Source organism: Protopterus annectens, chromosome 11.part0 (genome assembly GCF_019279795.1).
Source record: "Protopterus annectens isolate FY-2018-M chromosome 11.part0, PAN1.0, whole genome shotgun sequence".
NCBI lineage: Eukaryota > Metazoa > Chordata > Ceratodontiformes > Protopteridae > Protopterus > Protopterus annectens.
In genome coordinates, this window is record NC_056745.1 from 944688435 (window position 1) to 944711995 (window position 23561).

At 36.2% G+C, this 23561-nt stretch overlaps 1 protein-coding gene across 1 annotated transcript in view; it reads left to right on the forward strand.

The window, feature by feature from the left end:
• CD36 (CD36 molecule) overlaps nt 1-23561 on the forward strand; it is a 524084-nt gene that overhangs the window by 84273 nt on the left and 416250 nt on the right. Inside the window, exon 4 of the mRNA XM_044087262.1 lies at nt 23018-23162. Coding sequence (XP_043943197.1) covers nt 23018-23162 — 145 coding nt within the window. The remainder of the gene's footprint in view (nt 1-23017; nt 23163-23561) is intronic.

The following is a 23561-nucleotide window of genomic DNA, read 5'->3' on the forward strand; positions in this document are numbered from 1 at the left end:
AGGAAAGATGGTTAAGAACAGTTTAGGATTTTATAAAACATAAGACAGACAACACAGAGAGGCTAATGCTGGTAGGGAACACAAGTCATTGAGATGTCGGGCAGACCAAAAAGAAGAGAGGGAATACGTGTGAAGAGCAGGTCATACAGCAGTGCAGACAACCTCAATTATTCCCCCTCTCTGATGCATTTTGGGAGGGGGAGGTCCTTGTTGGCATGGAGTTGGAGGCCGGCAATGGCGTGACGGTCAGAGCTGACTGGGTCAGTGAGCCTTATGTCTGCTGGAGGAGGCTGTCAATCATGCACAGGTACCTGCCCACTGCCTGCTCAACTGCTGCCTGAATCAGGCCTTGAACTTGTGATGTGCATAGCTTTCGAGGCTGCCTTATACCAGGGAGCGTCCAGGGGTTGAGCCACTGCCCCTACCTTGTGAAGATGTCCTTGCATAGGCAGTAGGAGATAGTGAGCACTCCCTCACCTGGGAGCCATGTGGCTAAGCTGCTCCTGGGATTCATGAACCTGTGGAAAAAGTAACACAAAAGGGGCAGAGAAAGAGAGCAAGGAAGACAAGAATAACTCATAAGTGCTTTGTAAATATAGCATTTTATTCAATGAAATGATTAAACATTTATTTATTTACTTTTGAAACAACCACTTCATGTTTTTGCAGTACTCACTAATTAAGGACTATATTCTTAGAGAAGGTATTGATGACAGTTGAAATAATGCTTCTTAATTTATGCATATGAATTAATGTCTTAGTATTGTATGGATTACTACAACACCTCAAACTTGGTAATATTAATGTCAGTACAAATTAATGGTTTATTGATATGCATATATAAATAAGTTCTTAATCAAGACTGTTTTGCACTTCATTGTGGAGTTTCTCCTTTCTCCAGTGTTTTGCAGCTGTGGAGCTGGTATATATATATATATATATATATATATATATATATATATATATGTATGTGTGTGTGTGTGTGTGTGTGTGTTTGAGAGTAAGGTAAAGCTAGCTTGCCATGTCAAAGGGTGTTTTTAATGCTATATGTACTGCCTGTTCTCCTGGCCCATAGTTATAAACTAGATGCTGTCTCCACTTCCACTGCCACAGCATACTAGGCCCATGTCAGTCTGGCAAATTCATACTATTCAGCCATTTCCTCTACTGGCATCTTATCCAGCTCCTCCTTCGCGCAGCTTAGTCTCACATGTTAAGAATACTTAGTCACGAGTATTAATGAGAGGAAAAACTGACATTAATGTCCTATAGACATACAGAATAAGCTAGTCACTGTGCAGAAAGGATATATGAGATAAGATCAGTACATTCAGAGGAATTACATTACTAACATAGGTAGTTTAATTTACTAGAGATAAATACTACTTCTGAAGGGGTAAAGTACTAAAGATTGGTATGAGGAGGCAGTACAGAGATAGCAGTAGAGAGAGCAAAGGAATTATTCAGGGTTGCAACAGGGACAAACCCAGCGAGTTTTAAGATGTTTTTTGAGCCTTTGTTTAAAGAGCTGCAGAGAGGGTTGTAAAGTTAGATCTGGTGGCAGAAGATTCCATTTTTTTCCTGCAGTATTGGAGAACAAGGTGTCCCCTGCCAAGTTGTTTGACTTGCTTGTGCTAGCAAGAAGTTTACTAGAGGATCATAAGGAGTTGAGATTCCTATAAGGAGTAATAAGGTCGGAAAGTATAGGGGTGTTGTTAGGTTGGTAAAATATCTTATGAACCATGGTAAGTTGGGATAGTATCAAAATGTTTAATTCTAACCAGTCTAGCTACTGTATGTTCTGACAATGGTGTGTTCTAAAAGGGTTTCCAGTGGCAAATCTGGCTATATTATTATAGGAGTTAGCTAGTTTGACCAGATTACTTTTTTTTAGGTTAGTATATATGGTTGAAGCATATAGACGAATTGAAATTAAATGGGAGTGGGCAATTGTAGTTCAGGATGCTGGAGTTAAGAAGGGTTTTATTCTATATAAGGAGCCCATCTTTCTATTTACTGTTTTAATGGTATTGTTAATATGGTTATCGAAGGTGAGGTTGTTATCAGTTGTGATACCTAGCAGTTTGGTGGTAGACTCTGGGGCTATAATGGTGTCATTGTTGGATTTAATTGTGAAGTTAATGGGGGAGGGCTTACTGGAAGGTGTGAAGAGTAAGAGTTTGGTCTTTTTGGCATTCAAAATGAGACAATGTTTCAAGAACCAAGTCTCTACTGTGCTGAATACTTTTTGGATTAGGGAATGTAGTTCAGATGTGGAGTTGGCAGAACAGATGAGTGTAGAATTGTCTGTATATTGTATGAAGGTGGCTTGAGGGATTGCTGAGTGGAGGTCATTGATGAACAAAGAGAAGAGAAGAGGTCCTAGAATAGAGCCCTGAGGGACCCCAAGGGAGACGGGCAGGTGGGAAGATAGTTTGTTTTCCCAGAGAACTGCTTGTTGCCTGTTGTTAAGGTAGGACTTGAACTAGCAGATAGCCTTGGTGTCTAGAGAGAGGGATTCAAGGGTCTTTATGAGTAAGGGGTAGTTTACCATGTCAAGAGCTTTTGATATGTCAGTAAAGAGTGCTGAAGTGAGGCAATTGTTATTACGGTTATGGTTGATAGAGTTGGTGAACGAAAGGAGAGCTGTGGTGGTTCTATGAAATGGTCTAAAACCATGTTGGCAGTTAGCTAAAATGTTGTGTTTGGTAAAGTGGTTTATTAGCTGATGGTGAATACATTTTTCCATAACCTTTGCTAAGGGAGATAAGAGAGCTATGGGCCTGTAATTGGAAAAATCATTAGATTTACCACCTTTATGTAAGGGGATTATGTGTGAGATTTTCCAGATGTCTGGGATGATTCCCTCAGTTAGAGTTCTATTGATAAGGATGGAAATAGGGTATGCAACTGATTTAGCTGCTTTTTGCAGGTATTCTGGGGGTAATTGGTCTGCAGAGGGAGTACATGGCTTAAGCTTTTGGATGATTTTTTGGATGTAAGAAGTAGGGATGGGTTGTAGTTGGAAGGTTGGTAGAGTACCAGGTAAGGAAATAGGGAGACTAGAATTGTCTGTAGATAGTTGACGGGCTAGGGATTGTATGGTGTCAGTAAAAAAGGAATTGAGGGCATTGACAGTTTCCTGGGGAGTATTATTATCAGTTCCTTGTGGAGTTGGTGTGCTAGAGTGGCCAGGGTGAAGAAGTGTATTAATCCCTGACCAAAACTTTTGAGGATTGTTATGGTGAGTTTGCTGGAGTTTACAATAGTAGTTCTTTTTATCTGTGAGTATGGCTTTTTTTGTGATATTTCTTAGCTTTCTAAAGTTTTCTTGCTCAGGGATAGATCTGGCAGCTCTCAATTTAGCCCAGGATTTATTCCTAAGCAATATCTTTTGCCTAGTGTCTTTTGACAGCCAGGGGGCTGTTTTAGACTTCATTCTAATAGACCATTTGGGTGCATGTTCATCTAGAATTGTTAAGAATTTTGAGTTAAAATATTTAACAGCCTCTTCAAGTGGGAGAGAATTTAGAGGGTTCCAGTTAAGGACATTAAGTTCCATTTGGAAGCATTCAGAGTTAAAGTGTTTATTGGACCATGAGATCCTGTACCTGCGTGAGTTAGGAATGTCTTTCTTTTGTCTTATAATGTAAGTTAAAATGTGGTCACTTACATCATCAGGCAAAGTTCCTACTTTATAAGTTTGTTGTTGTCTGTTAATAAGTATCCAATCTAAGACACTCTCTTTTTTTGTTTGGTTTGTTAATTCTTGTAGTGGTGGTAATAGTTTGACTGAATCCATGAAGATTAATATGTGAGGAAGGGTTGTCAGTATTGACACACTTCCAGTCTGTATTGAAGTCACCTAGTATAATTGTTTCTTGTGGGAGATTAGTAGATCCCAGCTAAGAATATCCTCTGTTGTGGTGGTATTATTACTAGGAGGTAGGTAGATGCAGATGATGTTTAGGGATTTACTAGTATTGAGTTGAAGCCTAGAGATAAGGACTTCTGCTTTACTATCTTGGGGGGGGGGGGCAAAGGATAATGAGGAAATCTGTAATCCAGTTTTAAATAGGAGGGCTACACCTCCACCCTTACATTTTGTCCAGTCAAGTCTCAATATATTATAACCCGGGGGAGTTATTTCAATGTCCTAACTTCCCGGTTTTAACCAAGTTTCCGTAAGACAGAAGATATCAAAGGAATGAATATCAAGAGGGGCATGGAGATGGGCAACTTTGTTGTTGATACTACGGATATTAAGATGTCCTATTACTAAGGAGTTGGAGAGACTGGTCAAGGTAGGTAGGGTGGAGAGAGTGTTGCTGTGAGATGTTAGTGTGGAAGTATTGATCGGGCCTGGGTTGGGGTGGATGTCACCATCTTTTAAGGTTGGAGCTTTTACTGGGTTATACATGTAGCTAGTTGGGTACTTTAATTTCCTTACAATGGAGTTATGGAATTTGATATGTGTGAGGCAATGGTATTTGGATAGTAGGTAGCAGGGAGTAGATGTTATATATAATTGAAGGTGAGAAGGGGTAGAAATATAAATAGCTGTTTGTTTAGGAGAGTAGTTGAAATGGAAGTATTTCACCTTTTCAATGGAGGTGAGTAGATAGGTGGATGTGAGGACTGGTAAAAGTGTGACTAAGAGTACTAACTTAGCTTGGATAGTTGTATTTATTGTAGGCATATTGCTAGGATTACTTGCACAGATGCAATAAGGTTGCTGGTACACTTTAAATATATTGGGCAGGGATAAGAGACAGTAGAAGTGATAGTGGATAGAATCTAGAAGAAAGTGTTAAAAGGGAAAAACCAATAAGATGGCCCTGTGGGAAATCACCTCATACAAACCAGTGACATAAATTATACATGTGCCAAATGTGGGAATTGTGAACACAGCCAGGGTGGTCTGTTGAATTATTGTGTAATACATCTTATGCGTTGTAGACCACAAAGTAAATGATGGAGTGGAAACCCTTTGGGTCACTACAGTGTTCTCTTTGCTCCCTGGTGGATTCTTTATTGCAATGTGACTGGACTCAATGACTTTCAGTACCTCAGGAAACTGTGTTATGTTATAAAATGTCTGTGCGGTGTTGCCTGTCTTCTCTACAATACACGGAAATGACATATATACCCCCCACATGCTGTAGTGTGGTATAGAGGAGTTGGTGGAGTATCTCTGAGCCATATGTCTGGGATACACCCGCCATGTATGTTATTTGTCAGTGAAAGGATCATGTAGGTAGAATTCTCAATGGTAGTAACTCTAAAAGGTCTATGTCATCCCCACTGAAACCTGTAGCAGCGTACAGCAATAGTAATTGTAATAAATTAAATTTTCATTAAAATGCAATGACTTTAATAAAATAATGCAAAAAAAGTAAAAGATTGAGTGCTTTCATCCAAACACTTAGGATTTCATCAGAATGAAGCCATTAATAGAAGAACTCTATAAATACATGTCATCAACCAAACAAAATGACTGTCTAATTAAATAAACAATCAATTAAGTGGAACAAATTCTTCAAAAAAACATTATATTTAATACATAAAACAAAATAAATGCTGTGCCAATAAACAATCAAGTGGAACAAATTCATCAAAAAACATTACATTTAATACATAAAACAAAATAAATGCCGTGCCAATAAACAATCAAGTGGAACAAATTCATCAAAAAACATTATATTTAATACATAAAACAAAAAAAATGCTGTGCCAGAACCCCCAAATGAATCTTTTACTTAGTGCTTTCATTCTAATTTTGATTCTGAAGAATTTCCTAGTATATGAAATGAAAGTGCTAAATAAAAGATTCATTTGGGGTTCCCGCTGCAGCATTTTCTTTTTCTTTTGTTTTGTTTTAAGTGTTGTTTTTATTACGCTGATCCTGATTAATGTATATTTAATACATATTATACTCAGGGCTTTCTTAGGATGGTATGCACTGGTACAGCGTACCAGGACCTTGGCCATGACAACTGGTAGTGGCATCGACTGCACTTGCTGGCTGTGAGGGGGCCCACTGGCTGGAGATTAATTTTCTTTTAAATAAAAAAAGAATTACATTTTCTTTTAAAGGGTGTTCTTCTTTAAGAATGCCCTTTGTGCCCAGTTGCACAGATGACCTGTTGCATCTATGTGACTGATTTTTATGTCATCCTCTTCTGCATGTGTGGAATTTGAATTCCTGATGAAGTTTGGATTGTGGACAATAGCTGGATAAGTGAGAGGTAGATATGTGTGTGTGTGTGTGTGTGTGTGTGTGTGTGTGTGTGTGTGTGTGTGTGTGTGTGTGTGTGTGTGTGTGTGTGTGTGTGTGTGTGTGTGTGTGCCTGTGTGTGTGTGTGTGTGCCTGTGTGTGTGAGTGTAAGAAGCAGGTAGGTAGGAGTGTGTGTGTGTAAAAAGCAGTTATGTTACGTGAGATAATATTTCTTTACTTTGCTAGGAGCAAGTCAGAATTTGTGAGCTGCCAGCCATTCCCAAGATTTAATTTTCACTGGGAGCAATGGATTTACAGGTTTCCAAGCAGGCAGTTTGCAGAAGTTATCAAGTAGGCATAAATGTGAAATACCATTTTAATGTATTTCTTTACACTTTGCATTTTGTGAGGTTCCAATTCATTCCTTTACTTTACATGCATATAGCAGCAGGTTCCTGAGAAGGCATAAGTGCAGCAGCATTTTGATAAATTTCTTTATTTTGCACGTTTGCAGCAGAGATAGATTTACTGGTTCTCAAGCAGGTAGTTTGCAGAGGTTCTGAGAGGCTGTGTGTCAGTTTGCAGAGGTTCCAATCATGTGTGTGTGTGTGTGTGTGTGTGTGTGTGTGTGTGTGTGTGTGTGTGTGTGTGTGTGCGCGCGCGTGTGTGTGCATAAGTGGGTGGTAGGGGTGTGTGTGTGAAGGGTCTCAATCAGTTCAGCGAACAGCATATTCATTGCACTTACATTGAAACTGTTCATACTGAGATTGTGATACAGTGAGGATTGGGAAATTTGCCCTTTCCTCACTGTAGTATAATCTCAGAGTTGGTATATATAATTAGCGGGATGTGTAGAGGTCATGAGTGGAATTCTATGACCAGCATTTCCGATGAAATGCCGTTCACTGAAGTGTCACTTCGATAAAGTGATATTGACCTGTGTGTGAGTCTAAGAGGGAGGTAGGGGTGTGTGTGTGTGTATGTAGGTGTGTGTAAGAGGGAGATGGAGGGATCATACCTCTTAATTGTCGAGATTTTTGCAGAATGTGCACATATTTGCCTCATATTTTTGGTCTGTTTCTCATAAAATTGTGTTTTTCTGGCAAATCATTGAGGACTGAAGTTAGAAAAAAATGGCAGACATTTGAGCTTTAGACTTCATATCTTTCAGAAAATTCATACTAATGCAAAACTTGTTGTTCTGTCAACTTTCTTAGTTTGTAAGAGCAATATTTAAAAGGTATCCCTACTTTTGGGCCTTTGTCCCTATCATTTGTGGCTTTGTCCAGATTTCTTGCTTTAGGAGGTTAAGAGGTATGGGGGTATAAGAGGGAGGTAGGGGATGTAAGTGTATGTCATACCTCTCAACTGTACAGATCTTTCACAAATTGTCCAGATTTTTGCCTTATATATTTGGTCTGTTCCTCATAAAAATTATCTTTTTTTGACAAATCATTGGGATGATCTAAGGATTAAAGTTACTAAATAATGGACACGCATTTGAGTTTCAGACTTAATATTCTTCAGAAAATGCATTCTAACACAAATCCTGGTATTCTAGCAACTTATTAAGTTTATAAGAGCAATATTTAAAATGTGTCCCTAGTTATTGACCTTTGTCCCCCCCATTATGACAGGCTTTGTCCAGATTTCTTGCACTAAGAGGTTAAGAGGTATGGTGTGCGTGTGTGCGTGTGTGCGTGTGTGCGTGTGTGTGTGTGTGTGTGTGTGTGTGTGTGTGTGTGTGTGTGTGTGTGTGTGTGTGTAAGGGGAAAAGAATGTAGAGTATAATGCTGTAGTTAGGGTTAGCAGATGGTTAGTAATTGTTGAGGCTCAAATCCTGTATCTTAGCCACAGGAAACAAAAGCCTGAATCCTCTACCCCATGTACCAAGCTGCATTTTTCATGGAGGTGTGCTTCAGGTGCATTTTTTAAGGAATTTAGTTTCAAGTGCATTTTCAAGGAATTACGAGCTTCAAGGGAAAAGAAGCTACTCATGCTAAGTCTGTTTACAATGTACAATTATTTTGTTTAGCAAATGGTATCACTATTATGGTATAGAATCTTAAAACAGTAGCATAACAGGTAGCATACTTGTGCCTTGATGCAGAAGGCTGTGAGTTCTACTCCCACAGCATGCAGATGGATTGCTGATACTGTCTTCTATTTTAAGGGGTGGAGTGCTAGAGTCCTAAGTATGTCCTCCTTTGGGTGAGAGGCCTAGTAATTCTGAACCTGTTTTCAGTTTGCCATCCATTCCCTATTGCAATATTAACAGCTTACCATGTTTTTAATGTAACATAGGCAATTTATTCTTCAAGGGCACCAGGCACTGAATTTGTAGATAAAACATGGAAATATAAAGTTGTTTGCTAGCAGCAACTTTTTCATTATTTATTTATTTATTTTGTTATATTTATTAACATTGGTTAACCGGATTAGTCCAACTGACCAGGGGCCCATTTTCATTGGACAGCCCAGGAGAAAAGCTCCAGAAGTGTTACATATTTTTACAATAAAAATTAAATCAAAAATAAAAATAAGAGTAAAAAATTAAAACCACCAGGAAACATAATAAGAAAATCAACAGTTAGAGCCATCTGTGCACAGAGTATGTTAAATAACAATTGGCAGGTCTACAGAATATCACACATGAAGTACATACAAATAGATAAACCATTTAATCAATTTTTTCAATAAATATATATATGAATATATATGCTATGGAAGTGAGGGGAGAGGGAGGTATAACGGTCTATGAGGTAAGCCCAAGGAAGTAAGAGGATAATAGGGAAAAGGAGTTAAAGTTGAGAAGAAAAGAGACTAGATCAAGTGGGGGTTAGACAAGGGCAGGAACATGTACTCTGAAGAAAAATTGTAAGTTCTTTTTTGAATAGGTGCTTTTGATGAATGCTTCTTACGTTTTGAGGTTGTGAGTTCCAAGCATGTGCAACAGAGGATTTGTAGAGGGGACTATATTTTTACTGGGTTTGTATATGTCAAGGACATGTTTGCTGGAAGTAGGAAGGTGACGATGGGGGTTATAGTAGGAGACTAGATTGGAAATGGAAGGTCAGAAAGAGAGGTCATTCTGGATAGAGTGTGTAATGTGAAGTTTGGGGTAAAGGTAGTTGTTTAGAGAATTCTGGTCACTGGAGTGATTTAAGGGCAAGACAGTGGTGGAATTTATAAGGGAGATTAGAGGCAAACCTGGCTATTTTGTGAAATGTTTTTTCTAATTTAGTAATCAGTGAAGTTTGAGCATTAGTAAGGACAGGGGCAGCATTGAGAAGTCAGGGTAGAAGAAGGGACTGAGCAAGGGAAGGTTTGGAAGAAGGTGACAGAAATTTCTGGTTGCATTAGAGAAGTCCGAGTTTCTGGTGGGTATTTTTGATACATTGCTGGATATGACTATTAGATTTTAGTTCAACATCAATACTTATTCCAAATAGTTTGGTATGGAGTTTGGGTTTGATGTCGGTGTTAATTACAGACCCCTTTAATGTGGAATTATTCCAATCACTTTTACTTCTGCAGAGATTGTGCATATTGATTGATACTGGCAGATTGTAATGACAGAAGTTTGAGTGGCCTTTATGGTTGAAATGTTCTGAACTGGGCAGTTTTGTCATTATTGGTTCATATGTTTTGCTTCATTGCTTACTGGGAAATGTTCAAAACTATAAATTTAAAATATGCTGTAACAAGTGGTGCTGTATTATACGAGGGATATATTTAATTATTATATATTATAATTAAATACAATGAGAAAGGCAAATCAAAGAATTGCATGATCCTAAAAATGTGTGCAAGGGGCCTATGATTTGAAAACAGGACAAAGGTAAACTTAAATCGCCACGGGCCAGATGCATTTTCTTTGAATGTGGGTTTCAATGCTGCTTCAGTGAATGTGAGTTTCAAAGGCAGAGACGTTTTAATCCTAATTCTGTTTTCATTGTGAGACTATATTGCTTTCTTTAGCAAATATCTATCAGTGTTTGTGCTATAAAATGTGAAATAAAAGTTTTAAATTAAATCCAAATGTCTGTAATCATTGTAGAAGTAAAGCAGAAAACAGTATGCACACTGAGAGTTTTGAATAATGTTTATGGCAACTGGGAAGATATAACTAAGTAATGGGACACTGGAATGGCTGCATGGGGGGCTGAGTGGGGTGGGGGTGTTGACACAAACATAGTGTATGCATACCACTACTCTTTTGATTACAAAAAAGCACTGATTATACTGATAATAATTAGGTAGAAAACCAGAAATATAATGAATAACTAAAATAAACGTTTAAAATACGTTAAAATGTGTTAAAAAGAGGGTATTGAACAGTTCAGAGGGGTTAATTTTTTTAACAACTTTGCTGATCTTATCTTTTAAACAGGAAGCATTGAAATACAATCATTTTGCCTGGGGTGCATCCAATTTGATCTGCCAAATTAATTCTTTGTATTCTATTTTGTTTTCTGGCTGTCCACCCTAACATCAAAGGGAACTTTTTTCAAAATACAAAACACAAATTTTCAAAAACCATTCCATAGGCGAGAATGCCTGTAAAGTGTAGTAGTAGATTCCTAGGGTAACCCCTTTCTAAAAACATTGCAATCATAAAATTCAGCTCCACCTTAAAGTCATCATCATTAGAAACTATCCTGGCTGCTCTGATATACTGTGCTTTAACTCATTTTTTTCTTGCAAAACCTTGAAAGGCTACTTGTGTAGTGTAAATAACAATTGGAGAAAATATTCTTCCTATAAATGGAGGAGACAAATATTTCCCTCTTTATTTCAATCTTAACATCTAGGTAATGCGCTGTCTGCTGTAAAAAAATGTTTGTGAACCTTAAAAAGTTACCACTATTAGAAATATGGTCCACAAAATCATTAATTTTGGATATGTCATCCTTCCAGGTTTATTTTATTTATCTGTCTTTTGTTAGCCGGGTTAGTCTGGCTGGGCCAAAGGCCCTTTTTCAGCAGAGACCTGAGGAAAAAAGCTCCAACACAATAAACAAAACATTACAGTGAAGTAAAAAAATAATCAAGACAGAAATTAAAAATGCACAATATTAATATACAGAAGAAACATTAAGTTTTCAATGATACATGAAAGAAAGCAAAATTCAACTTCATTCCTACCTCTACCTAAACAGGAAATGCAACTGCACTCTTCCACCCATACCTCTCAAGCCCTCCTCCCCCTTCACTCCAGGCTAACCTTTTTTTTTCCTTCCTAACCTCACTCTCAACCGTTGATTCGTATATGTAACTAAATAGTAAACTCTAGCTATTATGCTATAAGCTTGTTTTTATTTTTTTTTCTGAACAAAGAATTGTAATTGTTTTTGTCTTATTCTTGTTGAAGAAACCCATTGTTTGTATTACAAACTACCTTTGAAATTTTCATGTTAATAAACTTTGTTCTGTGGAGCTTTTCTCCCAGGGCCTCCACTGAAAACGGGCCCTCAAGCCCAGTGGACCTCCCCGGTAATCAAACTGGAATAAATAAATAAAATAAATAAATAAAACAATCTTGGTAACAGAGATATATAGTCAAAACATATTAAGTTACCATAAGTGTTAGATACAGAATTAGGTGTAAAGTGGAGCCCAGTAACAGAATGAGAAAAAGATCAATAGAAGAGAGATGCAAGAAATATACTTTATCATAGGAAAAAAAGGAAGAATAAAGTGATGAAATTAGAAAACAGGGAAAGGTAGATGAGGGCAAGAGAGGTGTAGTAATAAACATATAAACATGTCACCCAAATAATGGCAATAAAGATCCCAACTGTTTGTAAAGGGTGAAGACAATAGTTGTTTATTTTTTGCAAGTTAACATAACTAAATTTGAGTATAAAGGGACACATGCTGCCCCCATAACCACAACTCTAACCTGCTTATAAAATTCCCCTTCAAAAAAAAAAAACCAAAACAAAACAAAATTGTTATCTAATATCATTTCCATCAAATCTGTAACGAGACTTAATTCTTTTGTATCTATCACCTGATAATCAATAAGAGCTTCACGAAAATATTCTCATCCCACCTGGTGTTGAATACTAGAAAAAGGATCAATGACATCTTATGTAAGAAAATGAGCAACATCTATACCTAGGTCAGGAGTTAATTTCCTGAAATAAAAACTCCAAGAATCCTTCAAAATGTGGAGGAATTGACTTAAAATATTTTTAACCTTCCTGTCAATATACACTGCTAAAGGGTATGTCTTAGACACCTGGGCTGACACAATTAATCTGTATGGAGGATTCAGTAGGTATTTCTGTATTGTTAGTATGCTAAATAGAGCTGGTATCACAGGATATTTGTTTAAAAAACAATCAAACACGTCCAGCATAATTAGATCTTGCAACAAAGTGTCTTATAAATAAATATCTACTGTCATATATGTAATTTTTTTTTTGTTTTTAGAAACTACAGAATATGTTGAGTCATCTTGTAACATACAAAATATTTGCTGACTTAATTAATTTGATTAGTAATAACAATCCCCCCCAACCCTTATCGGGTTTCATTATTCTGACAGATCTGTCTGCCATAAGACTGTCTTATAGATCTAGTAGATGTCGCTCTTCAAGTGTAAGGTTCAAGAAACTTCCATGCCTTTCTTTTGAAATCTTATACAACTCCTTTACACAAAAATTTTCAAAGAGAACAATGGTTTTGTGGAGAGGGAGATTGTACAGACTTTTTTTTCTTAAAAACCTGTGTATTTACCATTTCATTCACATTTTTGTGTATAAGCTTGAGGTTTAATTTCCTTAAATATAATTTTAATTCCAATATTGTGTCAGTGATGTTGGATTTGCCAACTGGAATACATTTAAATCCCTTCTCAAATAATTTGAAAAAAACATAAGTCAATGGGAAGGCGGCTGTAGTTGGAAATGTAAAAATGTTGTGTTTAGCAACTTTATCATCACTGGAAAAAATAATGCCATATGGTATGATAGACACAGACACAAGGATAACAATGTGCACCTCCATGGCTAGCAATGATGCATTCTTGCATATACATTCTGACTAATGTATTAGGAACCCTGTGCACATTTCTGTGGTCTGTCTCTAGCGATTTCAAGGTTTTGCTGCACTTAGCAGCTCTGACAATAGCATCTTTCCTCATGAAATATAAACATCTTCTAAATCACTCAGTTATATTGTTTACCCTCAATTGCATCTGTCATTGCCTAATATTGCTCACTTCCATGTCATTATACTATCATTTGCATATTATGCAGGACATAGTATTTCCCAGCTTTCCATCTTCACACTCCATGTGGCTGACTTGCCACCACCCACTACATGGCTACCCATCATGCAAAACTGACTAGTGCAATATGAAAATTGCTTATGTCTCCCAGGGGTAGTTTGCAGCAGAGATAAACAACCTTCTTCTCTGTTTGCTTTCATATTTTCACCAAAGAATCAATAGAATCTTCCATCACTTCATCTGCAGTCTCCCTTATAACAGCACACTCCTGTTATGATTATAAATCATAAATATGTTGTTGTAAATTAAATTTCATTAAAGTGTCAACAGACTGACCAATGCAGTGATGAGTACATCAGCAGTTTCTGCCTCTGAGGTAATATTTGGCTCTGTCTTGTCAGCACTTTCCATTTCTATGTGGTTCTTCTCTCTTTGTCACATAGATTCTCTCACTTCCTTTTACCCATATCTGGACATGAAAGAGAATGGAAATTTTCTAACTGTCCTGAACAAATTTCCCTAGTCAGTATAAATGTCACACTGGGTCTTCCTAAAGTACATAAGTGAATCCCCCCATCCTATCTTGGTAAAATAATCAAGATCACTAATTGTAAACATTTTATTTTAATATATTTAGAAATGGAAAATGTTATGCAACAATGTCAGATGACTGTCACATAGGGGTTTCCACTGGGAGTGGGTGTGCATCAAAGTTCAGCTCTGAGCCCCATGCTGTTCGTACTATTGATGGACTACATTAGCAAACAGGTCAGAGGGGACAGATTAACAAAGTTGCTGTAAGCAGAAGATATAGCATTACAGGCAGACTCTGAGCAAGAACATCAACAAAGGCTAGCGTAATGGACTGCAAAACTGAAGGCAAGTGGGATGAAACTTAATACAATTAAGACAGCTGTAATGACAGCACATGGGGAAATCAGACCAAGCGGAGAATTGAGATGGAAGGTAAAATAGTTAGACGGGTAACAGTTTCAAGCATCTGAAAAGGGTGGTTGAGGAGAAGGGTAATCTGAATGAAGAGGTCAAAGCTAGAGACAGAAGGGCTGCAGCTAACTAGCACAGAATGTCAGGGGTAGTATATGACAGAAGAATAATGAAGTAGCTGAAAAGTAAGGTGGACTAAACAGTGGTGCTACTCGTACTGCTGTATGGTACAGAAACACGGACATTAATGTCAAAGCAGCTGAGGAAGCTAGTGATGGAGATGAAGTATCTGAGACTGGTGGTGGGATATACACTGTGAGACAGATGAAGAAATCAGGACATAAGAGCAGAAGCCAAAGTAGCTCCAATTGCAGAAAAGGTTAAAGACAATAGATTATGGTGATTCAGGCATATGCACACAAAAGCAGAAAATCTGATGAAGAAGATTTGGGAGAGGTTAGAAGAAGGCAAGAGAAAATGAGGGCATCTAGCAAAAAGGTAGATGGATTGTGGGAGAGAAGATTAGCAACAGTTAGCCATGAGTGACATAGGAGGTAGGAGAGTGGCATTGAATAAAAAGAGATGGCAAAAGCTGACACAGCACCCTGACCCCATGTAGAAGATGACGATGATGGTGAGTGATTATGATTATGTCAGATGTTTTAGAGATGTTTATATATGCCTTCAATTCTGTTTTCTGTAAACCTTCTCTTGTATTTGAGGGATCTCTTGCTCATGAATTTCAATCCTACAGTGAATATAAAAAGTTTACACACCCCTGTTAAAATGTCAGGTTTTTGTGATGTAAAAACATGAGAACACAATAAATCATTTCAAAGTTGTTCCCACCTTTAATGTGACATATAACCTGTACAATTAAATTGAAAAAAAAAAAAACAAATCTGTTAGGGGAAAAAAATATAAAAAATAAAAAACTTACAATACGCTGGTTGCATAAGTGTGCACACCCTTAAACTAATACTTTGTTGTGTGTGCACACCCTTACACTTTTTGATTTAATTACAGCATTCAGTCTTCTTAGGTACACACCTGTCATCAATTAAAGAGACTCTGATTAACCCCAAATAAAGTTCAGCTGTCCCAGTAGGATTTTTCTGACATTTACTCAGTTGCCTGCTACAGCAAAAGCCATGGTTCGTAGAGAACTTACAAGGCATCAAAGGGATCTCATTGCTGAAGAGTATCAGTCAGATGAAGGGTACAAACAAAATTCCACAGCATTGGATATACCATGGAACACAGTGAAGACAGTCATCAAAAAGTGGAGAAAATATGGGACAACAGTGAGGTTGCAAAGAACTGGACATCCCCCCAAAATTGATGAAAAGAAAAGACAAAAACTGGTCAGGGAGGCTGTCAAGAGACCTATGGCAACACTGAAGGAGCTGCAGGAATTTCTGGCAAGTACTGGTTGTGTACTACATGTGACAACAATCTCCCATATTCTCCATATGTCTGGACTATGGGGTAAGGTTGCAAGATGGAAGCTTTTTCTTACACAGAAAAACAGCCAGGCCCAGCTAAAATTTGCAAAACAATAATCAAGTCTCCCAAAAGCATGTGGGAAAATGTACTATGGTCTGATGAAACCAAGGTTGAACTTGCTGGCCACAATTCCAAAGGATACGTTTGGTGCAAAAACAACACTTCACATCACCAAAAGAACACCATTCCCATGGTGAAGCATGGTGGTGGCAGTATCATGCTTTGGGTTGCTTTTCTTCAGCTGGAACTGGGGCTTTAGCCAAGGTGGAGAGAACTATGAACATTTCCAAATACAGTCTCTTTTGGAACAAAACCTTCAGCCATCTGCTAGAAAGATGAAGATGAAGAGGAATTTCACCTTTCAACATGACAATGACCCCAAGCATATATCCAAATCAACAAAAGAATGGCTTCACCAGAAGAAGATTAAAGTTTTGGAATGGCCCAGCCAGAGCCCAGACCTAAGTCCAATATAAAATCTGTTTGGTGACCTGAAGAGGGCTATGCACAAGAAATATCCTTGCAATGTGGCAGATTTGGAGAGCTTTTGCAAGAAAGAGTGGGCAAATATTGCCAAGTCAAGATGTGCCATGCTGATAGATTCCTACCCAAGACTGAATGCTATAATTAAATCAAAATCTGCTTCAACAAAATATTAGTTTAAGGGTGTGCATACACAACAAAGTATTAGTTTAAGGGTGTGTCCAGCATATTTCACATATTGTATTTTTTATATTTTTCCCCCTAACAGATTTGTTTTTCAATTGAATTGTACGGGTTATAGGTCACACTAAAGGTGGGAAAAGTTTTGAAATGATATATTGTGGTCTCATTTTTTATATCACAAAAACCTGCCATTTTAACTGGGGTTTGTAAACTTTTTATATCCACTGTATAATATGCTGATAAATACATCAAAAACTAAGCATATGAGATTTGGGAGACACAAATTGAAAGGTGAATATTTAATACAGCATTCAGTGATTGAAACTGTAGACTCATTTAAGCACCTAGGTATATGAGTAGATTCAGCTATGAGTTTTTCTAATCATATTAACCAATTGGTTAATGATAGTTATAGAACTATAGGCTGTAAAAAAGATTTATAAAGTCTAGAAAATCAAGAATGATGAAGCCATTGTTTGTTGGTTACATTAGACCCAACCTTGAGTATGGAATAACAATATGGAAACCTTATAAGAAAACAAACATGAGCAAACTGGAAAAAGTGCAGTGGAAATATAACAAGGGCATCCATGGATGTGAACATTTAAGTTATTATGAAAGAATAAAATATCGGAACTTGTACAGTGTCTCTTACAGATATCTAAGAGGAGATATTATTCAAGTATATAGGGCATTTATAGAAACTACCTCTGTGAATGTTTGGAGTTATCAAAAAATACTAGAGAAACATCAGACAACTCTATGTAGAATATTCTATATTTATTTATTTTTATTTATTTATTTAAATTTGTTGACTGGGAGTGTCCGACTGGACGTAGGTCCATTTTCAGTGGAGGCCCGGGGAGAAAAGCTCCACAGTAAAATAAACAGACAGTAGTTACATTGGATTACAATTTTATAGGAATGAGAAGTGCACTAATTGGCTCTCTGATAGAGTAGCTGATGCATGGAACAGACTACCAAACTGCATTAAAGCAATTACTAATTTAGATATTTTTAAGAACAGCCTGGACACTTATTATGGGAACAAGTGTTTTGGTATATTGGCAAGCTAGAAAGGCAGTAATGCCCGTGGTTGAAATATTTGTATATATATATATGTATGTATGTAATACTTTCTCTTTCTGAAAATGCGTTAAATCTTTTGAAGGAAAGAAATTCTCCTTATGAAATTGTCTAGTATAATAACTCTTTAACATACAACATTGATCACAATCCAGATGCATTCACTTCACCATAATGTAATATTTTCTCCCAAGAGTATATAAAATTCTTTTCAAATTATATTATCATATTACATTTTTAGTATCTCTGGCATATCATAACCAGTCAAGACCAATCTTCATTCTTCGCCTTATCTTTCTAATAAAAAATACCACCCTAACATGGCTATAACTATGAAAAACATGGAAAAGTTGGTGGGAAATTGGAAATATACCCTGGGTCTAGCACTAATGTCTCTAAAGATCAAAGGCAGTCTATAAATCTTTCTCTAGCATACATATACCCCTTAAAATAACCTCTTAGGCAAATACTTTTGAGGGATACATTTGGGAATCTTGTCTAGACTTACAAAGGCCAGCACATAAACTTGTGAGATACATTAAGGATGCATGACTAGGCTTACAAAGGCCCCAGTGGTTGTTAGCATGGTATACACCAATGAACCTTTGTAAAAGGTTTTGCTTTTATTCTTGATTTTACTCCTGTCATATAATTAATCTTTCCATTTTAATTATGTTTTACAGAGGAAAGGCAAAACTTTAGATCAGATTTTGACATGTAAAAATTTTTGTAAATTAAAAATTCAGTTTTCTTGTTTTACATTCTGCATTACTACTTCCAACACTTTAGATATGGTGTCCATTTTTATTTAAAATCTCAGACTTTTGTTATTATTTCCACCGTCTTTTGTTAAAAATTTAAACTTTTTTCAAAATTCTAAACCTTTCCTTGAATAAAAATACTTACTCCAAAGTAAACTGTATAGAGGCAGGAACTGAGCAAAACTTCCATGTATCTCTTATCTTTTCAGTTATTATACAGAAACTTTATTTACAGTTTTTCTTAATAAAGTCATTCTTAATTATCAGAATGTATGTATTTACACCCTGAGGATTATTGCAGTTGGAGTTTAGTTTAAGTACTTATCTGCCATTTGATTACAACAAACTTCCTCAATACCACTCGCTTATTTTGGCAATTGCTCTTTATGCCACTAACTTGATCTCCTTTAACGAAGTATCCCTCTCAGCCCATAACCTCACAAGACTATCTAGCCCTACTAGAACTCTGATCTTAACCCTAAAAACATCCATCGTTGTCCTAACCCTAAAGTCCCTGGCCACTCCCTAAACATAAAATCCCCTTCTCCCTCCCTAAACCTAAAGCCCATATCACTCCCTAAACCTAATGTCCTTTTAAGTTCCCTAAAACTACAGTCCTCTTTACTATCTAAGCCTAAAATCCCCTTCCTCAACTTGAAGTCCCAATTGATGTAAGCAGCTGTGTGAGTCAGCCATTTGGCTGAACTCTATTTGAGTTTGAGTATGAGCATCTGCCAGCATGGGCTACAAGATGCTCATACCCCTGGCATTGAGGAACTTGTCTTCAAGTGCTTGGAAACTGAATGTTAAAACAGCAAACAACAGACTGTAATGCTGTATACCTGTATTCGTACTTAATGTGATATTTATTAATACAACCAACCAGACACTACTGTTGAGATATTAACATTTTCTTTGTAAAATGGATTACTGACAGATTCACTGCACTTCCTCAAACGTCTCTCAGTTCATAGTCAACAGTTGTTTTTATACAGTCTATGTTTATGGATTGTTTCTTCTGATAAATCCTCCTGAACCATTTTTGGCATTTCTGTGGCTTTACTGTGGACCACACCAGTTGAGACTGTTGTGGGCCTTACCAGTTTTGTTTTCTTATCAGTTTCTTAGAAGACCAGGGTGAAGTCTTGTGACATGGTACTAATTGCTCTTTTTGCACTGTCAGCCATTTTTGTTTGTTAGATAAGTTCTGACAATTGAGTCTTTGTATGTATTTATCTTCTCCTGCTATTTCAGCAAGCCTTTATTATCATAGCCATCTGTTACTGATATTTTCGAAGCCTACAGCATATCTTTGCTGTCAAGTGAACACATTTTTCTAGGCTGTTCACACTTCTTTGCTATGTGTTTCTTTCTGCATATTTTGCAGACTTTGTAGTACATAGTATTTCTAATAGTATCGCACTGTTACTATGAGGGAGGACAACTTTATTTTTATATAATATCTATCACTGAAGATGTGTAGTGCTCCCCAGCAGTTGCTAGAAATGTCACTGTTGGTATACTATCAAAAGCTTGACAGTTCCCTCATTTTGTTAACCACAGATTTTTTTTTTCCTGAACAAACTAATTGCAAGCTTAATTGAGGTAACTGTCTCCGTTGCTATTTGCATGACAATTATTTTACATGAAATGGTCAGATTTATATTCTAACATACTTATTTCTAATTTTAATTACCTTAGTACTGTTTTTCTTAAGACCCAGTTTCCACAAGTGAAAATATATATATTTTTTTCTTCAGTACTCACTAAGAAAGATATTAAAATGGGATAATTTACATTTCTGTCTTCTGTAGAAAGGTTGTCATCCTTAAAATCTTTCCAGTGTTATGTGTTATCTAAACAGTTATTTATGTTCAATTTCACTGTGTTTTTATTTTTTCTTCTATTCTTGGTGATCAGTCAGAATTGTTATAGTTTCCCATCTCCCATAGAGTTACAATTAGCCAAATCTAATGGTAGTCTAATATCTGATAATGAGGTTTATCAAGCTGATTTATGTTTCTCTACTTTCCTCCTCCTCTTCTTATGGCTAGTTCCCTTTACACCTTTATGCATTTATAGTGAAAGAAATCCCTATAGCATCTCCTCTCGGCAGACACTCTCTTGCCTTTTTTTTTTTTTTTTTTTTTTTTTTTTTTTTTTTACTAAAAGGTGATTTAGGTAGGAGTAAATGACCTATGGTCAATAAACACTTCATTTTCACTTTTATGATTTTCTCTGCTTATTTATTTTTTATCTTTGTCTACCAGGAAGATCTGAGTGCACAACACTGTTTTATAGATATTTGCGATGTGGAAAAGCTGGACCTCACATTCTACTTTAACGTACATACAATCGCCATGAGTTAAAAGCGCATTCCTTCACTTAATGTATAAATACATTTGTAACATATTACTGTAATATTGTATACATTGTGAAGATCATTCCAGTTGTTTTAATTGCACATATATGCAGAAAATTCATCATGAGTTAAGATCATATATCTGTCTACTTATGTATATCCCTCTCTCTCTCTCTCTCTATATATATATATATATATATATATTGCTTAAACAGTTTATATGTATTGATTTTATTATTTACCAAAATTTTACTGGCATTATTATTTTTTTATATATACCAATGTGGCTACACACTGATTCTGAAAATGGTTTGCTCATATTTGCCCAAGCCTACTTCCATGGATTTCTTTCTTTTTTTGACAAAGCAGACATTTTTGATTTTATTTGATTAGGACATCCATTACTAAGTCTCACTCTGTCTTCATCCATCTGTTGCTGCTGAGTCATACCTAGCTCCCATAGTGACTCCATGAGCGTCGTCACTGTCCATAGAGTTCATCAAATAAGTAGGGAAAGGAAGAAAATTGCCAGACATTTCTTCTGTACCACAAATACACATTATTTGTAGACCTATGGACAATCTGTCACCAATTCACCTACCAGATGTATTTATGTTGGAAGAAACAACAATATCTTGAGGAAATACACATGAAAGCATAGAGGGCATGTAGAGCTGAGATTATGTACATTTATTTCTAACAGAGTTGGCCATAAAAGCCAAAGGGTCTATGCGGCATAGCAACAGCTCAGCCTGTATGCTGGAACTAGTACTGTGGGGATTATGTGGCTGAAAGACCAAATGTCTCTAGTATCACTTCCAGAAACAGGTGGAGCTGGTCTAAAAAAGACTGAATGACTGTAGACTGAGATAATATTCATGTAAAATAGTGTTGTGAATGAATCATGCCATTTGCAATGAAAACTCTAAACTCTTTTAAGGAGGTTGAAGTGCACATTTGTTGAATAACGTAACAGCATGCTGTGGCTATATGCATGACCATAACAATAGATGGTCAATATAAATTTCTTTATCATGTATTTAATGTTATGGCTGACTACACAGGGCACTGTGGTAATGGTTCTCTCCTGGGATGGTGATCTCTACCCGAACATCAGAAATAATACTGAAACAATGCATAAATAAGATAAATGACTGTAGTACAAAATCTGACATACAGGTGGCACTGTGGGGATGTCTGGATTCACATGATATTAATGGTTATGTGGTGGGCTCAAGCACTTGACAAATTACATTAGGAATAATTAAAAGAGTTGGTCTGCATTACTTTTCAGATTTTTATTACCTACTCCTGATGTAGTGGGCATTCCTTATTCTTGCTTTGTTGGCAAATTATCTGGTACACTTAGGTGCAGTATGCTCTCCATAAAGGGGCACAGCATGATTTTAAATTTTTGATAGGACTGGAGTAGTATATGTTACTTTAAGTTGACGTCCTTTATTAACAATTTAGCAAATCTGGGTGCACTTATAGTGTATATATATATATATATATATATATATATATATATATATATATATATATATATATATATATATATATATATATATATATATATATATATCTATATGTGTGTGTGTGTGTGTGTGTGTGTGTGTGTGTGTGAGTGTGTGTGCATGTGTATGTGTGTCTTTCTGCATAATGCTGTACTCCTTGTTCTCAATGTCAAAACTGTTATACTATTGTTGTGGGTTGTCATTAAAAATGAACACTCATAAATACAGTATTAACAAACAAGAAATGCTATAATTTACTGTATATCACAACATTGCTTTCTGTTTTCATCCTAAAATGAATTTTAAGATAAAATGTAATAATAGTTTGTGAAGATAGTTTGCTAGTCAACCCAAACAGCTTTACACTATCGTTCCCCACAGTACTGGCAGGTCTTAACTTAATAGTTAAAGAAAAACAGGTAAAGCAAATGTTGCAATAAATGCATTGTCTCAGAGAATACATTTTAAAGAAGTCCTTGCTGAAAAACATTCTCTAATGGAGCAAATAAAGCATTTATTTTTTCTTATGATTAAAAATGCTGCCATTAACTGTCATGTATTATATATTTCTTGTTACTGTTAAACCTGAATGCATATTACATCTTGACAATTAATTCAGTTTGCCTAAGATGTGATATTGTCATTTTACTGCTTACAAATTAAATACTTCTCTCTCTGTTCTCTTAATTACTTTTCATTTTATTACTTTTTCATCAGAATTCGAGATGATCCAAAAAGCAGCATCACAGCAAATGACAACTACACAATATCATATATGCTGCCCAATACTGCTGTCTTTTTACGTGACATGTCATATGGATCAGAAGAAGAAATCATTACTTCTCTTAATCTTGCAGTTGCGGTAAGTAATAAAATACCTTCATAAATATATATATATATATATATATATATATATATATATATATATATATAAATAAATAAAATGAGTGTATTTCAAACCATCGGAGTACACAAGTATCGAATGGCTAATGATTGATTCTGAAAGACTGAAAATAAAAACAATAACAACAACAAAATACTAATGTTTTTTGCAGGGGGTAAACACCACTGCACCTCCATGTGGGAGGGGCTGCACCTTCCACACCTCCAACTAATTGTATATATATATATATATATATATATATATATATATATATATATATATATATATATATATATATATAAAATCCCTCTACAATGAGGTAAGGCCAAATTCCCTGATCCCCACTGTGCACAATCTTGCATGGACTTAACACAACAG